This window comes from Hibiscus syriacus, unplaced genomic scaffold, assembly GCF_006381635.1.
Source record: "Hibiscus syriacus cultivar Baekdansim isolate YM2019G1 unplaced genomic scaffold, ASM638163v2 tig00019423_pilon, whole genome shotgun sequence".
Classification (NCBI taxonomy): Eukaryota; Viridiplantae; Streptophyta; class Magnoliopsida; order Malvales; family Malvaceae; genus Hibiscus; species Hibiscus syriacus.
In genome coordinates, this window is record NW_024062470.1 from 261,182 (window position 1) to 279,930 (window position 18,749).

General features: G+C 33.3%; 4 protein-coding genes and 1 pseudogene across 4 annotated transcripts; 2 read left to right on the forward strand and 3 right to left on the reverse strand.

Annotated features, from left to right (window-relative positions):
• Positions 1 to 331: 331 nt before the first annotated feature.
• On the reverse strand, positions 332 to 658 carry LOC120209597. The gene has a single exon (XM_039208560.1). The coding sequence runs from the start codon at positions 656 to 658 to the stop codon at positions 332 to 334; it is 327 nt and encodes a 108-aa protein (XP_039064491.1).
• Positions 659 to 5,470: 4,812 nt separating this feature from the next.
• On the forward strand, positions 5,471 to 6,309 carry LOC120209637 (dCTP pyrophosphatase 1-like). The gene is made up of 2 exons (XM_039208579.1): positions 5,471 to 5,687; positions 5,951 to 6,309. The coding sequence occupies exons 1-2, from the start codon at positions 5,517 to 5,519 to the stop codon at positions 6,200 to 6,202; spliced, it is 423 nt and encodes a 140-aa protein (XP_039064510.1). The 5' UTR covers positions 5,471 to 5,516; the 3' UTR covers positions 6,203 to 6,309.
• A 1,275-nt stretch (positions 6,310 to 7,584) lies between these two features.
• LOC120209633 lies at positions 7,585 to 8,906 on the forward strand (annotated as a pseudogene).
• Positions 8,907 to 10,045: 1,139 nt separating this feature from the next.
• On the reverse strand, positions 10,046 to 11,832 carry LOC120209632 (transcription factor PIF7-like). The gene is made up of 6 exons (XM_039208577.1): positions 11,671 to 11,832; positions 11,136 to 11,589; positions 10,976 to 11,053; positions 10,820 to 10,885; positions 10,297 to 10,713; positions 10,046 to 10,222 (listed from the first exon to the last, which is right to left on the reverse strand). Exons 1-6 carry the CDS (start codon positions 11,790 to 11,792, stop codon positions 10,109 to 10,111), a joined length of 1,251 nt encoding a protein of 416 aa, XP_039064508.1. The 5' UTR covers positions 11,793 to 11,832; the 3' UTR covers positions 10,046 to 10,108.
• A 6,203-nt stretch (positions 11,833 to 18,035) lies between these two features.
• On the reverse strand, positions 18,036 to 18,528 carry LOC120209598. The gene is made up of 2 exons (XM_039208562.1): positions 18,360 to 18,528; positions 18,036 to 18,235 (listed from the first exon to the last, which is right to left on the reverse strand). The coding sequence occupies exons 1-2, from the start codon at positions 18,526 to 18,528 to the stop codon at positions 18,036 to 18,038; spliced, it is 369 nt and encodes a 122-aa protein (XP_039064493.1).
• Between the last annotated feature and the right edge of the window lie 221 nt (positions 18,529 to 18,749).

The window sequence follows — 18,749 nt, forward strand, 5'->3', positions numbered from 1 at the left end:
GATCGAGGGAGGCGGGTGGGGCAGACGCTCTTTGAATTTTAAAATTAACTTATATTTTAAATTTTTTCTGTTTATTTTCTATCAAAAATATGTTTTCGTCCCCTATAATTTTATAAGTTCAAGTTCGCTTCCAACAAAAAAAAACTTGAGTCCGTCCCTAATCACAAGTAATGCAAAATTTTAGAATAATGCTATTTTGTTTTATCCTAACATTAGTTGATAGTTATAATGTAAGATTACTAATATTACAGACTCTATTTATGGATACCTTAATTCTAAATAAATAAGAAATAGTGGCTAGGAGAGATTTACCTTTAAACTTATGTATTGTCTAATTCAACTCCTCGTTCCATCCTCCGATCCCCTTAATAAGGCTGCACAGCCCCAAGACGGAGGCCCAACATCTCTTCGAGTAAGGACAATCGAAGAACATATGGTCTCTACTCTCCCCAGCGATATCACACAACAAACAATCCCTACTCTCGACCCTCATCCCCATACGCATCAATAGATCCTTCGTAGGGAGTTTCCCCAGAATAGCAATCCACGAGATGGTGTTATGCTTAGGGACATGGCCAGGAAACCAGACCAACCTTTGCCAGTCGATTCGATCACTTACCACCCTAATCTCATCCCAGATGTTCTTCACCTTCAGCATCTCCGGGAAAATATTAGCGACAAATAAAGGTAAAGCTTAGACCACAGCTTAAGCATTCTCTTGAAGCTTCAGCTAACATTGATTTTAATTCTCACTTGCCAGAAATCAGCCCCTTCAAAATGTAAGTACGAACCCATTCCACCCTAAGAGATCCCTCCCCAGCAAACAACTTCCGAATTAAATGGATAGAGCATGCCCTGTTCCACGAGCGAAGGTCCCTTAAGCCTAGCCTCCTTACTCACTTCAAGCAGCATATATGCCCCCAACTCACTCTGGCCCTAGTCACATAAGAATCATAGCATTTCCGGAAACATCGAGCGCACAACCGTTCCACTCTTTTAATAACCCCCTAAGGAAGCACTAATTGCCTGCGCCCCATGCTAAAAATAACATACCGAATGAATTGGAGTCTGCATGCATAGCTAAGATGCCTGCTCGCCCATTGACTCAGCCTAGCCTTGTAACTAGTATTTTTTTAACTACCTTTCAAATTTGGTCAAATTAATCAAATTTGAATGAAACTATTGATTAATTAACCATTAACATTTAACAGTCGTTGTTGATTTGACACATTCTATTTATGTTTAATTATTTACATGATATATTATAACGTTAATATATAATTTACATCTTATATGTATGTTATAATGATAATATTTGTTTTAGAAATATATATTTTTAAAGATTATTAACATGGATGTAAATGAATAAAACGTTTGATGAATTATTCATGAATCATTAGTGTAATGGCTCGTACATTCGTTTATTAAATCTTTTATAAACTTGTTTATTCAATTTTTCTTTTATTTTTTTATATTTAGGAAAATCCAAGTTACAATTTAGGAAAATCCTATTTATATATGGATATGGAAATTTACTTTTTTCAATTAAATTTAATCATGTTTTTCTCTTTTTTCAAATCTTACTCTTCAGTTTATCAAAGATTCTTTAATTTTTAGTCATCTCCATTCTCAATCTAACAATAAAATAATATACAATTCTTTTTATTTATTTATTATTCAGAATAAAGCTATGTATCATACATGCATTCTATTTTTTTATATTCATTTTCTTTTAGTTGTGGGATCGAGTCCCATGGAGGGCATTTCATAATTTGGAGGTCTCCTACGAAAGTTGCTCTCAACCTAGTGTTGGGGCAGCCTATTATCTTACCTCCCCTTATCCCATTACATATGGGAACAAGGGACAGCCATTTTTAGTTGTATTTAAGGCATTTTCTTAATAATTTAATAAAAATAATATATTTTCACAAAGTTTAATCATTTTTCTATAATTTATTTATGTAATATTGAATTAATTGTTTAAAATAATGAAATAAATTTTCATTTTGTATAAATATCTGGGACGACTCTGCACCGTTATTTATAAAGATGAAGAACTTGTCATAGATCTTTAAGGATAAAGAAGATGCCTCTTATCAACATATAATATGAATGAAATGTTTACTATAGAAAGTAAAAGCCTTTGTGAAAATGATTGAGCTTTGACCTGAATTGTGGGTCATTGCATTTAAAGGATCTATCTTAAGTTTTAATCATATTTGAAATCCTATACATTAAAATGAGTTAGTCCATATAATCACTAATTTAAGTAAAAAGATTTAAATAAAAACTAAAGTCCAATGGGATTGCCTTCAATTATTGCAGAGTGAGTGTGTTTCCAAGAGCCCTAGTGGATATCTACCTTCATTCGATCCAATAAGAACAAAAATGGTAGGATAAGTGTGATTAGTTAGAAAACCATAATTTATATCTCCATTGTCATAACCTGAATGTTTCATTCGTGCACGAACCAACTTACTTCAATGGTTAAAGGAATCGTTGTTGTTCTTTGAGGTCACGGGTTCGGACATCAGCTACTGCAGCAGGGTGATTGAGCGTTCATTGTCAAATGGTTGAGAGTATTTAAAACAGATACTACTTTGTAATCAATTTAGTTTAATAAAAAGAATGTTTCATTCGCATGTGAGGAAAGATAACTAGTTTGTGGAGGCGCCATTGATGATCTCAACTTTGCACAATTTTTCTTCATTTCCCCAACAACCCACTCCTTCAATTTCATATAGAGATGATGATATCTTTATTGAAAAAAAAAACAGTCGTAGATAAAGCACTTCTCTATGCATATTACGTGTGTATAAATGAAGACGTGTCATATATCTCGTGTATATAAACGATGATGTAGTACATATAATACGTACATAAATGATGATGTTGAACGTATAAGATTTTTGTCACGTTAATGATAATATTAATTAATTAACTAATAATTTTTATCTAATCCAAAAGTGGGATCATTCATGTTGTATCCGTACAAACATCTCATGTGGCTATGGAAAGATGGTACCAAATAAATAAATAGTCCAGGTTGGAATTGCAATTCAAGTTCAAGTTGTGAGAGTAATGATGTTTCTGCCTGTCGCCCTGGAAAATAAAGCAATTTTCCTTTGCCTTTTCGAGTACACCACGCCAAATTAGAGACCTAGGTGTTCATGCCTCGAACCAACAAAACGACTTCGGTGGTAAAATAATTATTGTTATTTTTTTAGGTGTCTCGGGTTCGAGCCTCAGGAATAGGGGTGTAAACGAGCCGAGTCGAGCTCGAGTATTGTTGAGCTTGAGTATTGCTGAGCTCGACTCGACTCGAAAACTCTGAAATGGAGGTCGACTCAAACTCAAAATCCTGAACTGAAGCTCGTGAGCAGGTCGAAATGAAAAAAAAAATCTTAAACTTAACTCAATTGAAGCCTCAAACTCAAACTCGAACATAAACCTTAAATACATAAAAATCTTATTACATTTAAAAAAATAATACATAAATATTAATATTATTAATAATTTATTTTTTAAAAATAAAATATTAATATATTATATTTTCGAGTTGCACACGAGCTTTTCGAATCGAATATCGAGTAGCTCATTTCAGCTCGTTAAGAACTCGAGTCGAGCTTGAGCTCGAGTCAAATCCATTCGATCCGAGTATTTATCGAGTCGATATCGAATAGCTCGCGATCTGTCTTGTGTCATTTACAGGCCTACTCAGGAATGCCAAGAATTTAATATCAAATAGTTGAGAGTTATATTTGAACATATAATGTATTATACTTATCCCATATTAATAAAAAAAATTAGAATATTCATAAAGATATCTTTGATTATTTCAAATTCATCTTCGAACTATGACCCTCGTTTTAAATTATTCCTCAAAATTTTGAACATTCCGACACTGTCCCCTAAATCATTCAAATGTTTGGAGTAAAATTACTCCCTAGATAGTATTTTTGTTCTAAAGACAGCGATTTTTTATCAATTTAACGATTTTATAACGACAACAATCAAATTGTTAATGTCTTAAAAATTGGTGTCTCGGTTGTAATAAATTAGGTTGCAGTGGCAAAATTACAAGCACCCTACAAATTGAATGGCCAATTAAGAGTTCCCCCTTTTTTTACTATAAGTTGATAATATTTTATTTTTTTAAAATATAAAAAAGCTATAAAATAATAATTAAATAGGTATTAGTATCTTTTTAGTCCATTTTCGTTAATCGTATAATGATCATAATAATAAATTTTATTCAAACAGTGTATCTAATACATAATAACAAACCTCTAACAATTAAGATTTACCTACATAGTCTATTTTCTTTTTAAAAAGTCACGTTTTTTTATCATTGGATTAATTGAGTTTAATTATTAAGATTACAATTTTTAAGTTGAGGGTAATTCGCTTTCCTTTATTTTCTCCCTTTCTTATTAGGGTTAATACTAAAATAAGTGTTAAAAACTATATCGTTTTTCTCGAATAAGGGCTAAACTAGTTTTTTACTCATCCTGGTGTCTAATTTTACAAACATGACCATTTTATGTGCTCGGGATGTCAACGACGTTAGTTTCCCCTGTTAAATGTCACATGTAACAATATGGTGATTTTGAAATTCATTTTTTTTTAAAATATTATTATATTTATAAAAAAATCATAATTTCTCTTAAATTATAAAAAAGCCCGAAAACCTATAAAATCCCCAAATCCTAACATTAACCCACCGCAGTCACCCTTTCCGACCACGATCACTGTCGTCGATGTAGTCTCTACTATCCTCCTAGTCATACGGCGCCGTAGTTGCCGCCGATTGGCCTTCGAAATCACGTGAGATTGCGATTTTCATCATAGAGTTTGCAAGTATAAAATGTTGATTCACCGTCAATCAGTCGTCGTCATTCGGTCACGATTTCATAGGGGTTTTGGTTCTCAGGGGATGTGAGGTCGAGTGGAGCTTTGTCAACGGCAAATGGCAATGGTCGACGTTGGTTTAGGGGTTCAAATGAAGTTTTTGAAGTTTTGGGTTATTTCAAAATGTTTATGTTTTTTAATTTATATATATATATATATATATATATATAATTTTAAATTTTAAATATAATTTTTAAAATTACAGGATTATGATACGTTCACTTAACGGTGGAAATTAATACCGTTAACTGCTCTTGCACCTAAAGTGGTAACGTTAGGCACCGGGATAAGTCAAAAAATATTTAAAGCACCTATTCGGGAAAAACGGTATAGTTTCATTACTTATTTTGGTATTAAACCTTCTTATTAATAATTAAAATCATTCATTTTCACTCATCTATCTATAAAAAAAACTTGAAAATATTTTAGAAATTGTGAACGGATCATCTCTATTTCTAGCAGATAATGTTGGAACAACTTAAGAAGGAATCATTTCAATCCCCACTAACCAAACAGTGGTTTTTGTGCGATAAGAGAGAGAGAGAGAAACAGTGGAATTTGTAGGCAGCAAGCATCCCAGCCAAATTCTGCCTATAAATTACAGCATGGCTATGAATGGCATAGTTAAGAGTGAAATGGAGAATTCTTATGACAGCAGCATTGCTCATAAATCAAAGGATGTTTCTCTCAAAGACCTCAGCAACAGGCTTGCCGAGTTTGCTCATGTTAGAGGATGGGATCAACATCATAGTCCAAGAAATCTCCTATTAGCACTAGTAAGCCCACTCCATCTTAAAAGCTTTCTCCACCTACAACGTGCATCCGTCCCTTAAATCATATATCGATACCCGTGTTGGATACGAATATATATGCGTCTTACAAAGCACTTTTTGCATATTAAGAAGATGCCTTGATGTTATAGTTCTATATCCATGCGTCATACACGAGTATTTCAACGAAAATTCCAACATAACAAATGTTATTACTGTTGCATGTCGTGTCGTGTCCCGAATAATCCGATATGTCTTGATAATTGCAGGTGGGAGAAGTAGGAGAGTTGTCGGAGATATTCCAATGGAAAGGGGAAGTCGGGAAAGGACTACCAAATTGGAGTGACGATGAGAAGGAACATTTAGAAGAAGAGCTGTCGGATGTGCTGCTTTACTTGGTTCGCCTGGCCGATGTCTGTGGCCTTGATCTCGGCCAAGCTGCTCTAACCAAGATCATCAAGAACGCTCGCAAGTACCCCGTTGCTGTTATCAATCAGAACTCTATATCTTCTTACAACTAAGGACCCCATCTTCTTTATCATATTCTACTTTATCAAGTTTTGAGACTTTTCGAGTTGATTTTTGTTTGAATCTTACAAGCCCAACATATGAGTATGTTTCTTTTCGGAGAGAATAAAGATAATACTATATATAAATAGTATACACTTGTTTGGAAAAGCATGATAGTATATATCAGGGGAATTATTAAGGGGAAAAAAAGTAAAATTTAGTATAATATGTGTTGAATAATCGGGTAAAGAAAATGGAAAGAACACATTTACAAAAATAACCTTGTATGGGGTTGCGCCTCCAACCCACATAATCGTAATCTCACTACGAGACTTTCTTTGTATTATGAGCCATACATAACAATATGTTAAAAAAATGAGAAAAATAAAATTTTTGCACCCCATTATTTTTAAGAAAATAAAATTAAAATTTTGGACCACATTTATAAATTTCTGTATCCGCCACTGATATATATATATATCAATTATATTATGATAGAATTAACCAATTCAATAAAAAAAATCTATTTAATTTTGAATTATTTTAAGAGGTTTAACTTCTTTGTTTGATTTTCTAGGTTTAATTTCGTCCCATATTTTTTTTTCAAATAACAATCACAAAACATAGTAAACTCGTTCTATCCATTTGATTTTATAATGATATTTCATTATTATTTTTCCTATATTATCCTCGGAATAACTCAATTTTTTAATAATTTTTGTTAACTTGGAGTAAAAACAAGATAATATTTATTTAAAAATAACTCACAACTAGTGACGGATATAAAAATTTAAAATTTTAGGATGAAGAGAAGAAAAGGGTTGAGAGGAAAATTTAATTATTATTGTTATTTAAATTATAATTATAATTATTATTTAAATAATTATTGTTATCATTAGTAATTTTAATATTTTATTATAAAAATATTATTGTCTTCAATATTAAATCTATGAATAATATTTTTATCATTAACAAAATTACAGTCGTTATTATTTTTATTTTTAAAAATATATTAAGTACAAATATTTGTATTAATTAAAAGTTCTAATGAATGACAGTCACAAAATTTAAAATAATTTTTAAATTATCACATATATTTTATTTATATGTAAAAAAGAAGTGAATATTCAACTTAAAAAAATAACGAAGATAAATATTATTAGTTAAGACCACGAATACCGTGACGAGTCGAATCATCTAATAATTTCTCCTATAAACTTAACTTAAGGGTTGTTTGATAAAATAAAATGATTAAACATTGAATGATTCAATGACCTAAATGATTCAAATATTCTGTATGAATTGACTCTGAATATAACATGTTGTTTGATAATAATTCTAAATGTATAACTTGAATTATGAATATTTTCATTTTTACCTTCATAATAATTTAATGGCAGAAAGAGGCGGCGGAGAGCGCGGCGCTTTCAGGCGTGGCTTCGGCGGCGGGAGATCCGATCGTGGCCCGAGAGGCTGATGCCGTGACCGCAAAGATGAGGAGGAGAAATGGGTTCCGGTGACAAAACTCGGCATTTAGACAAGAGGGAAAAATATCTTCCCTCGAACAAATCTACCTCCATTCCCTCCCCATCAAAGAGTACTAAATCATCGACCAGCTCGTTGGCCCTTCACTGAAGGACGAAGTGATGAAGATCACTCCCGTCCTGAAACAAACACGTGCCGGCCATCGCACCCGTTTCAAGGCCTTCGTCGTCGTCGGCGACGGAAACGAACACGTTGGGTTGGGAGTGAAGTGTAGCAAAGAAGCTGCGACTGCTATTAGAGGGGCCATAATATTGGCCAAGCTGTCGGTAATACTAGTGAGGAGAGGCTACTGGGGGAATAAGATCGGCAAACCTCATACGGTGCCGTGTAAGGTTACCGGAAAATGTGGGTCGGTCACTGTTAGGATGGTACCGGCTCCTAGAGGTGCGGGGATTGTGGCTGCTAGGGTGCCCAAGAAGGTGCTTCAGTTTGCTGGGATTGAAGATGTTTTCACTTCCTCGAGGGGTTCCACCAAGACTCTTGGTAACTTTGTCAAGGTATTGAGTTTTTCTTTATAAGTTTTACTTATTTGAATTCTTGTTGTTTAAATACTATTTATGGATTAAGATCAATTTGGAACTTTGGTGTTATATATTTTAGTTTCCTGCTACTGAACTTTTGGATTGATGTTCGCTATTGTTTCTTATGGTTTGTTTAATGGCTTTGGCTTGCTCAAAATTATTGTTTGGTCAGAAAAACTGTTGATACTAGTATATTTAGCTTACTACACCAACATAAACAAACAAACATGATCACAGCCTTGTTGCTGAGTGCTTGTAAATTGTTTGGAAAATTAGGGTGCCTTCATGCTTGATAGCTATGCTTATTTTCTTATTCTTGCAAATGTAAATGCAGGTCACCTTTGAGTGTCTTCTGAAAACTTATGGTTTCTTGACACCTGGTTTCTGAAAAGAGACTCAATTCACGAGGTCTTCTTTCGAAGAATATACTGATCTGTTGAGGAAGCCATCAAAGACTCTTGTACTCGAAGACGTTGAGAGGGTGGATGTATGACGAAGGGGATCGACCGGTCACTAGTTAGATGTGGCTTCAATGCCTTGGAAATAGTAATATGATGTTTACTTTTGTGGTTGTTAAGTTAAAAAAAGATGATACATCTCAACTCTTTTGCTTTCTTTGTTTTTGTCATATGAGATAATCGGTAGCTTTTCAGCAGCTGAAGACTGTTTTTCACTTTTATGGATTCTTTAGATTATTTCAGTTTACATGTGTTCCAAGTCATTTTTACTCTGTTTGGCGATTGTGCATTCACATTCTATTTACGCACACATGCTACTTTATTCGGATTGTGGTGACTACCATATATACTATGTTATTATTTATGTTGAGATTACGTGCCTGGATTAGGCGTGATAAGGGGTATTTCGGAAGGATACTACGACCCATCTACCACTGGTGTCTCAGATGATATCTCCTGCCCCTGCATTTACTGGATTGTTGATAGAACATCCATCTGAATTAAGCTTAAACCATCCAAGGGAAGGTGATACCCCTCTTACACTCACTGCACAGATGGAATAGGTTGAAACCTAGGGGGAGGAGATTAGGTCGGCGTGATTCTCGGCAGCCTTCAAAAGGGCCTTGGTTTCCTCTAAAGATTTTTTCATTCATTGCGAGACATATCTTGTGTAGGAATGAAGCAGAACATGAGTTTCCCGAGGAATTCTATGTTCATCATGCCACATCGTGGAGCTCAGCTGTGAATGCTTCCAAACCTTAAAGCTTACCCTCGGGTTTGGTTGGTTAGCATTACTAAGCCATACTCGATTCCACCAAGCTTGCGAGATGACACAAACTGATGTTGAATGATTTCAGGGTGTTACGGCACCACTCATCGAGTTGAAGTCCTCGTTAGGTCTTAGTAGGTAAGGCCTTATGTATGCATGCCTAGAGAAGTTGATTTTGGGTGGAGAATGCCTTTCCAAATAGTAATCCAGTCAAGGTACATGGTGGACTTCATATTTTACCGATGACATCTTATTTCAATTATCATTGCCACCCAACAGTAGTCTACTGTTGATTTTGTCAAGCTTTGGGCAAGTTCTTTAAGGGATTAAACCAAATAAATCCCAATGTTGGTACTGGATTTCATATTCAAGAAATGGAAAATATAATCCCAATGTTGGGCAAAACAAGTCATATTATATAATAGTTTTACATTATATAAGATAATAGATGTCGGTGTAAGTGTTGGATATAGATATACATATGACATGAAAATATTTAGTTTTTTCGAATAATAAAGTTTATTTTCATGAAGATTCTAAATAAATACTCCATATAATAAAAAAAACAAACATGCAATTATAAGACTAGAACAAATCTAGGTTTATGTTATACAAAGATTAATCTCAATCCTCTTCTACGTTGTTAGATGGCAATGGACTGCTAGCTGTCTCTGTTCGATTCGTTTGAGGCTGACACAGTGCTGCTGCCATCTTATTGTACAGCTCCATGTTCATCGACTGCATCCAAAAAAAAAACCCATATTAGTTGATATCAGAAAAAAAAAGCAGCAAAATCCCTACATTGCACGTACTTGAGTTAGGAAAGCCCAAGACGGGTCAGGCAAAGGGATGGGGGCATTAGAACTGCCACTTGCATTCGCTTGAGTTGCTGCAGCGGAGGCCACGGCTCCTGGAGGAACCATAGGCGGTGGTGCAGCTGTCGTGAAGGGCGGCGGAAGATGCAAAAGAGATTGGGAAGCGTTGCGAGCCATGGCGGCAGCGTTGATGTCTAGCAATCCCATGCCCATTCCTAAACCATGATGGTTAACTCCCATGCCTCCCATTATCCTACTTAAAACAGACATCTGCAGCTGCTGCTGCTGCTGCTGGTGCAGACCTAGATGCATCATCATCATGGGATGGATGCTTCTCATACTCATCATCTGAACTTGTGCTTGTAGTTGCTTCAAGTATTCTATCACTTCGTCAAGCATTGATGCTTTATCTGTCTATAATAATATCGTAATTGTATTGATATTCGAATCTCAAACTTGTTAGATGTATCTTAAATTTAAGCTCAGCTCGGCCCGACCCGAATTTTTATTACTATCTTACCTTGCTCGCATTTGGCACCAACTTCTGTAGGGTCTTCATCCTTTGATTAATTCTATCTCTCCGTTTCTGCTACAGCAAAATACAAAATGTGAAAAAAAACCCCACATAAATCTTGTACTGTGATTCGGGCAGATGGAGATCGGACTTCAATTTTACCCTTTCAGACAGATTATGAATAGCTGCTGCTCGACTTCGTCTCGTTGACTGAGATCGACCTGTTTCATCTCGGCTTTCCTATAAATTTTCATGGTTTGAGTTTAGATAAAATTGTAATCACTAATCAAATTGTTAAAAAAGAAAGGCTTGTTCTTTTTACCGATCCATCATGGAAACCAGAGTCGCTGCCGTCGGTGGTTTTCGTTTTCAAGCTCCGAAGAGATTCACGGGAACAAGTCAGCATCGTCGCATCGTTATCGACCTTGTGAAATGTACCACTGGCGCATGCACTGCGGTCACCTCTATCTTCTTGATGAATCCCACAACTTATTATGTGTTTCCTGCATGGATCTGATTCCGATATCGACCAAGCCCGTTTCTTCGGTAATTGACCGAGGCTTTCTCCGCCGGACGATGCACCGACTATGTTTGCTGGGGTGATCCGGTCCGAGTTTGGGTTCTGGCATGTGACTTGATGGACTATGGACTCTAGTGTGTCACTTGACCTACATGGTGGCTTTGTTGTTGGTGCAGTACGGAGGAACCCGTTGAGCCCATGCATGGCGGCTAACTGGCCATTTCGCCATGTTTGCTCTGCAACTTCGTAGTTGAACCTGAATTACAAGCAAAAATAATCATAAAGAAAAAAAAGCATTGGAAAGGACATAGTAATTTAAGGTGGTAAGAGTCCATACAAGGGGACAACGTTGTTAAACGAAGATCTGTGGACTTCTTCTCCTTCATCGTCTTCTTCGACATGTTGTTGTCTTGGTCTTTGGCGCTTTAGATTCCAATTTGGTACCAAACACTGACTCATGATGATGAGTTGATTCTTTCAAACTCGCTCTCTTGTTTTGTCTTGATTTATGGCCAATCTCCAAATCCAGTTGGGAGTTTGAACTCTCTTATTTCCTTTTCTTTGGGGTCCCATGAACATGTGGTAGCCAACAAATGTTGGATATGCTTTGCCCTTCTCCACCATTTTCTATCTATTTATTACCCATATAATCATTCCATATTTAATTTTTCTCCATCTTTAGTTAGTATGTAACGTCACTAACTTTAATATTGATCGTCGCCACCGATATTTCTTACTTTTCTTTTATTTTCTTATATCATATTTTTAATTTTTTTTTAATTTTTTAATAACTTATTCATTATGACGCGTTTTCTATTATCTTTTGTCACGTTTTCAATTTATTGATCCTTTTTATCGGTTGGATTTGGCATTGGCTAATCAAGATGACACTTATCAGTTATCATGATGATTTTTCTTGTTTTGAACCTTTAGATTAGATTTGGATACATGATTTGCTTTCGTTAATAGTTTTCTCACGTCGTTCAACTCTGATTAACTTTTTGATCTTCTTTTGTGGTTCATTTTTCAATGCGATAAGATTTGCTCGTATTTACCTTTCGTTCGATTTTTTGTTTGGTTTTTTTTAAAATGATCATTGTATGGTCCTTGTATGACCTTATGTAGCTAGTTTCTTGTGTTAACGATTATAGGAAAAATGTCTTATTATGTGTTTAGTTAATGTTATAATTGTAAACATTCATTATAATTATAGTATTTTCTATTTTTACTAAAACTAGTTGATTTTATCCGTAAAAAAATTATATGTTTAAAAGTTTGGTGACCAATTCAAAATGAGGGTCATAGTTTTGAGACATATAGTGCAATTGCATAATGACAAAATTACCATCAACATTTACACAAATGGTCACTTTTGCCCATATTCTTTTTTTAGAATTTTCTCCTCAAACGTTTCAATTTTTTGTCAGAATACCCTTTGTTAGAATGTAACCGTTAGTTGACTAACAATCAACACATAATAAGACATTTTAAACATATCAAATGTCACATCAACAATATGTATTGATCGTTAATCAATTAACAATTTTCTTCAAATAAAGGGAATTTTAAACAAAAATTAAAACGTTGAGGACTAAAATACTAAAAAATATGAGCTAAAGTGATTATTTATACAAATATTAAAAGTAATTTTATCGTTATGTCTTGTATAATTAAATCAAAGAATTGAAATTTTTTCTTTCTTATCTACATATTTGAGAGTATAAATTAAATACCCATAAATAAATTTAATTGATTGTATAAATCAGAAGAGATAAATCACAAACAATTATCTTATCTCCTTCCTCCTCAATCAATTAAACTTTTATAAATAATAATATTATCTATTACACATAAACAATATTATACTTTTAGAATAATTTTAAAATTATATTTCCTATGATTTATGATTATTAAAAAGATAATTAAAAGAACACATTTAATATAAATTTATTAATTTATTTGTCAGTTTCTTTTAAAAGAAATAAAAGTCAATTACTCTTAGCTAGCTTCTTCATTTCTTGGGACCATGGGAGGGATATTACATTATATTACATGTTATTGAGTACATTTATTTATATAAGCCATTCATATTTTTTTGGCAAGTAGACTATGAGTTCCATATAGGGACGAGCGGGTCGGGTGTGGATATCTCCTCCTCATCTCCATACCCACCTAATATTTTCAAATCCACCATCCGCCGACCACCCATGATGGGGAAAAATTTCAAATCCACACCCGCCCACGCGGGTACATTCTCAAATCCATCTCCAAACTCACTATCCAGCTGGAGACGAACCCGGCTAGACCCACCTGACAGCAACCTTAAGTTATACATAAACAACAAACATAAAACAAACACATCCATTAAGAAACATAATAAAATAAACCAAAGATTATCTGAGTTAATTGTTAACATAGATCTTAAAGTACATAAGACATCATAATAAAAGACATAATTAAAGCCTAGAAACATAAATGACAAACATATAATATTTTTGTTCTTTGGCACACATAAACAACAAACCCTAAAATTATACCTAAATTTATAATGGTCCAAAATTTAATAGATATTTAGTGGGCGGGCAGATGTGGGGCGGGCGGATGCGAGGCGAGTAAGGTCTTAAACCCATCACCTGCCCACTACCCGCGACGAGTACCACTTTCTAAATTCACGTGAATTTAGAACGAATTTAGAACGAATACGGTGCAGAATCCACAAAAATGTACCCGTTTGTCATCCTTAGTTCCATAGACTAGGACCCCGAGATTTAATCAATTTCTATTTATTCAAATAAATTTATTATATCATATGGTTGATCGGTGAGAAAGATTTTCATTGAAATTAACATCACAAAATTTAATAATATTTGTCGGAGAAATAAATTTCATCCTCATCTCACAACTCATGGTCCTTACTAATAATAAATGTCCCTTTGGTCCGTAGAAATAGACATGTTTAGGTCTTAAACAAATGTTTTTTTTAGGGTAAAGTACACAAATGGTCTCCAGGTGATGTTTTCTTGAGTCCTTCAACTATTAAAAGTTGTAAAATGATTCTTCAATTATATAATGTTGCTTTGTTAAGTCCCTTGACTATCAAAAGTTACAGAATGGTCACCCGACTATTCATTTGTTCTAAACTCGTCCTTTTCCATCAAAAAATTGGCAGTTGTCTGAGATGGACGTTAATATGATGCTGAGATATGATAGTCGTTTGAGATTCTAGGATCAAATTTTATCATATCATAGTCAATATGTTAACATTCAACTTAAAATTCCGTCAATTTTTTAATGAAAAAAGACAAGTTTGAAACATAATGAATAGTTGGGTGACCATTTTATAACTTTTAATAGTCGAGAGACTCAACAAAGCAATATTTTATAGTCAGAGGACCATTTTATAACTTTAATAGTCAAAAGACTTAATAAAGTAATACCTTATAGTCGGGTGACCATTTGTGTACATTACCCCTTGTTTATTTGGAATATATATGAGTTTTTTAATAAAGAAAAAATTGTTTGAAAACCGAATGTGATATTTAATATCAATCAAGTTTTAATCTTAAAACTAAATTTAAAATTTTATAAATTCGAGTCAATTCAATTTAATCTTAGCTTCTATATCTAATAATAAAAATATTTTTATTTAAATTTAATTTATAATATATATAAATGTAAATTAATGTTTAGCTAAAATAGTTACAATACTAACCTATACTATAATTTCTATGATACAAATGCTTTAATTATAATTCTAAAATTTGCATTATTATAATATTTGAATCAGTATAGTAGTTGGTATATTTAGTTATATTACCTTTTTTTTTAATAATAAATATTAACTATTAATTGCATTTATGCACGAACCAACTTACCTTAATGGTTAAAGTAATCATTTTTATTCTTAGAGGTTAAGGGTTGGAGCACCAACAGCTGTAGGAGGGTGATTGAGGGCTCATTGTCAAATAGTTGAGAGTATTTAAAACATATATTACTTTGTAATCACCTTAGCTTAATAAAAAATATTAACTGTATTTATTAAAAGAACTATTAATTAATTAAAGGATAAATTACGTGTTTAGTACTTAAACTATCAGTTTTGATCCGTTTTAGTATCTAAACTTTCAATTTTTTTAAACCACACCTAAAGTTTAGTTTTTGTTTCATTTTATTACCCCTATTAAAAAATTTAACGTTGATTTTTTTAAAAAAAAAATGAAAGTTTAGGTATTAAAACGGACCAAAACTGATAGTTTATGTACTAAAAACGTTAACTTGTTAACAGTGGGGTACTAAAATGAAACAAAATTAAATGTTAAGTATGGTTTTGAAAAAAATTAAAAGTTTAGATACTAAAACGGACTAAAACTGATAATTTAAGTACTAAATGCACAATTTACGCTTAATTTAAAATCAAACATATAAATTTACGCGCGATACATGATATCCAAATCTAGTTTTTTTAATTAACGAAATAAAGTATTTAAAAATAAGTATTATATTATCTATTGATAGAATTATTTATTTTAATTTTTTAAATTTAAGTAAAATAATATTTAATATCATTTGAATACTGTTCATAAATTTATTTCTTTTAATATTATTTTACAATAAATACATTAAGATCCATATTTAAGCATTTTTATTTAAATAATAAATAAGACTTTAAAGAGCTATTTTATCATTATTTTCATTTTAAGATTGAATTATGGTCTGAGAACATATCTATTAAAGGCCGTAGATTTTGATTTGTCCTCAACCAGAAATTTAAGCAAAGCCACGTGGACCTATAGCGATTGAGCCAGATATCACCCTCTTAGATGACCACCACGTGTCGTCTTCAATCATTTTCTTGCATTAGATTTGAGTAATGAATCTCAACGGTCCTCCTTTCTATGTGGACCATAAAAAATGGGAGAAAATGCATTGAAGGTCTTCATAATGCAATTTCCGTGGATTTAGTCATTTTAGTATAATTTAATTATTTTTATCTCTCAATTTTTTAAAAATGCTTACTTTTAATCACAATATTAACTTTTCGATCAATTTTGTCAAATAATTTGATATGATTTATTTTAAAAAACTTGTTATAATGCTACATATAAATATTGACCATTTTTGTATAATTAGAAGAAAAAAATATTGAACTAATAATCGATTGGTTCACTTAGATGAGACATTAAATTCTTTAGATAATGTTAGAGGTTCAAATCCTAACTTTATGAAGGGGATAAACTCTATAACAGGCATCTTCGATATTTGGTTCATATTAGTCAACCAATAACCCGATTTAAAAATCTTGCCTAAACCGATAAAAATGGAACCAAATCTATATTCAGTGGCGGAGCCACATGTAGTTCAGGATGGGTACGTATCTATCCGAAAATCTGAATTTTCTTTGATTAGTTCCTTATTTTACTAATGGTGAGAATTTTTACTTATTCAAAAATTTTGTATTATTAACTTATGTGTACTCACCCTAAAAAATATTTTTAGATCTGCCGTTGCCTACGATAATATTGATATGATAATAATCTAACTCTTTATTTCATACCTAATGCCTGAAACGTGAAACAGGAACAACTCCCGAAGCTCTGATTTGCTTTGCTTTGTCTTTGATATTTAATTCTTCGTTTCTTCTCTTCTCGTCAATCTTCGACTCGTAAAACTGATGTCCCCTTCTCGTTTTCTTCTCCAATTCTTTCTGCATATTTAAAAATTTTCATTTGAGTTTGATCAAATTTGATTTATACAAGATATAAGATTTGGTGCCTAATAAATTTTTCGATAAAAATAGGTATCTAAAATTTCAAACGTTACAATTTTAGTTGCTTGAACCGTAACGGGACCATTAAATTTGATCGTCATCTGACATGTATCACGCATATATGATTTCAATAATTATTTTGTTTAAAAAAATTAATATTATAATTAAAAAAACAAAAAAACCCAAATTTTACATTTTCATCGTCGGCCGACCACTGTCGGTCCGTGGTCATCACTGTTGACACCATCATAACCGTCTCGTCGTCGCGACCAAAACCCAATCCCCCATCCATCGTGAAACCGCGCTAATTGTCATGAAAAACGCTGCGAAGGGTCGTCGGATTTTTAGATTTTTTTGTTTTAAGTTTTCCAACGATTTCGACGACTACAACCATCCGTACATTACACGGCCGTCACCGTTGTGTTCCTCGTCGTGTTTTAAAAAAACCCGACTGATGGTGACCGTTCATCTTCGGAGGTGGGGCGACGGGTGGGAGAGGAATGACGAGGGGAAGGGGTTTGATTTTTTTTTAACTTTTTTTTGAAAAAAAATAAAATTCTTATTATTAAAAAAATAAAAAAATATAACGTTAGACACCTAAGATTGTAAAAAAATTCTTTATGCACTACAAAGTATTTTGATGCATAGTTTATGCAAATATTTTTGATTAAGCCATATAAGAAAATAATTAAGCTAAAAGTTGAGGGCTAACCTTTCTTCTTTCCATCTTAATTTTGGCTCGCAGCTTCTTTTCCTTCTCCCATGCAAGAATTGACGCTTTCATGCTCTCATAACTAAACTTCATCATATTCATATATATTAGTAAACATTGAAACAATCAGACTAGAGATTGAAAGGTTGGGTAATGTAATTTCCAGTTCAATCAATTTTTGCTCGTCATCGTTAATTTTAATTCGAATCGGATTAACTCGAATCTAATCTGAATCGAATTTAGATGCATTGAAAACAAGAAGTGAGTACCGTTTGTTAAGTTTGTCTAACTCAGCTCTCTCCCAAACGTCTGCTTTAGTCTCCAAAGCATTGCATTGGGTATAGTTTCCCTTCAACCTTTGGTCTCCAGCTGATGAACCACCAGCTTTTCTAGTTTCCATTGGCTTTCTGCTGCAAGATTCACCTGAAAATGAAATGAAAATAGATTCTCCAAACATTGACATATATTTTTCAAGTCCAGTTTATGTTAAGTTTTAAATATAATTATTTATAATTTAAACAATTCTCTTTAATATTTTCACTATTACCTGCAGTTCTGAGTTGGTTGCTAGAGTATAGCCTGGTAACTCTATCTGGATTTGGAACCCTGGATATGGTATCTTGGCTCGATCTCTCTATCGTCATCCTATGTCGTGCTTCATCCTTTCCGATGGAGTTGACCACGTACTGCGACTCCGGAGGCAAACTCGGTCTCATACAGCCGGACCGTATTCATGTTTTCCGGCAGAGTCGAAACACCTATATGTTTTTGAGTACGTAGGTTACTGCATGATCAATGAATTGTAACGTATGCACGTAGCGTACCTGGTTTGATTGCTGAACTTTGTGGTTATGCAGAAGCTTCGATCGCATATGCGTTTCATGTTGGGAACTGTTTGGGGTTTAAATAAGAGTTGAGATCCATTGGCCGTTGATTG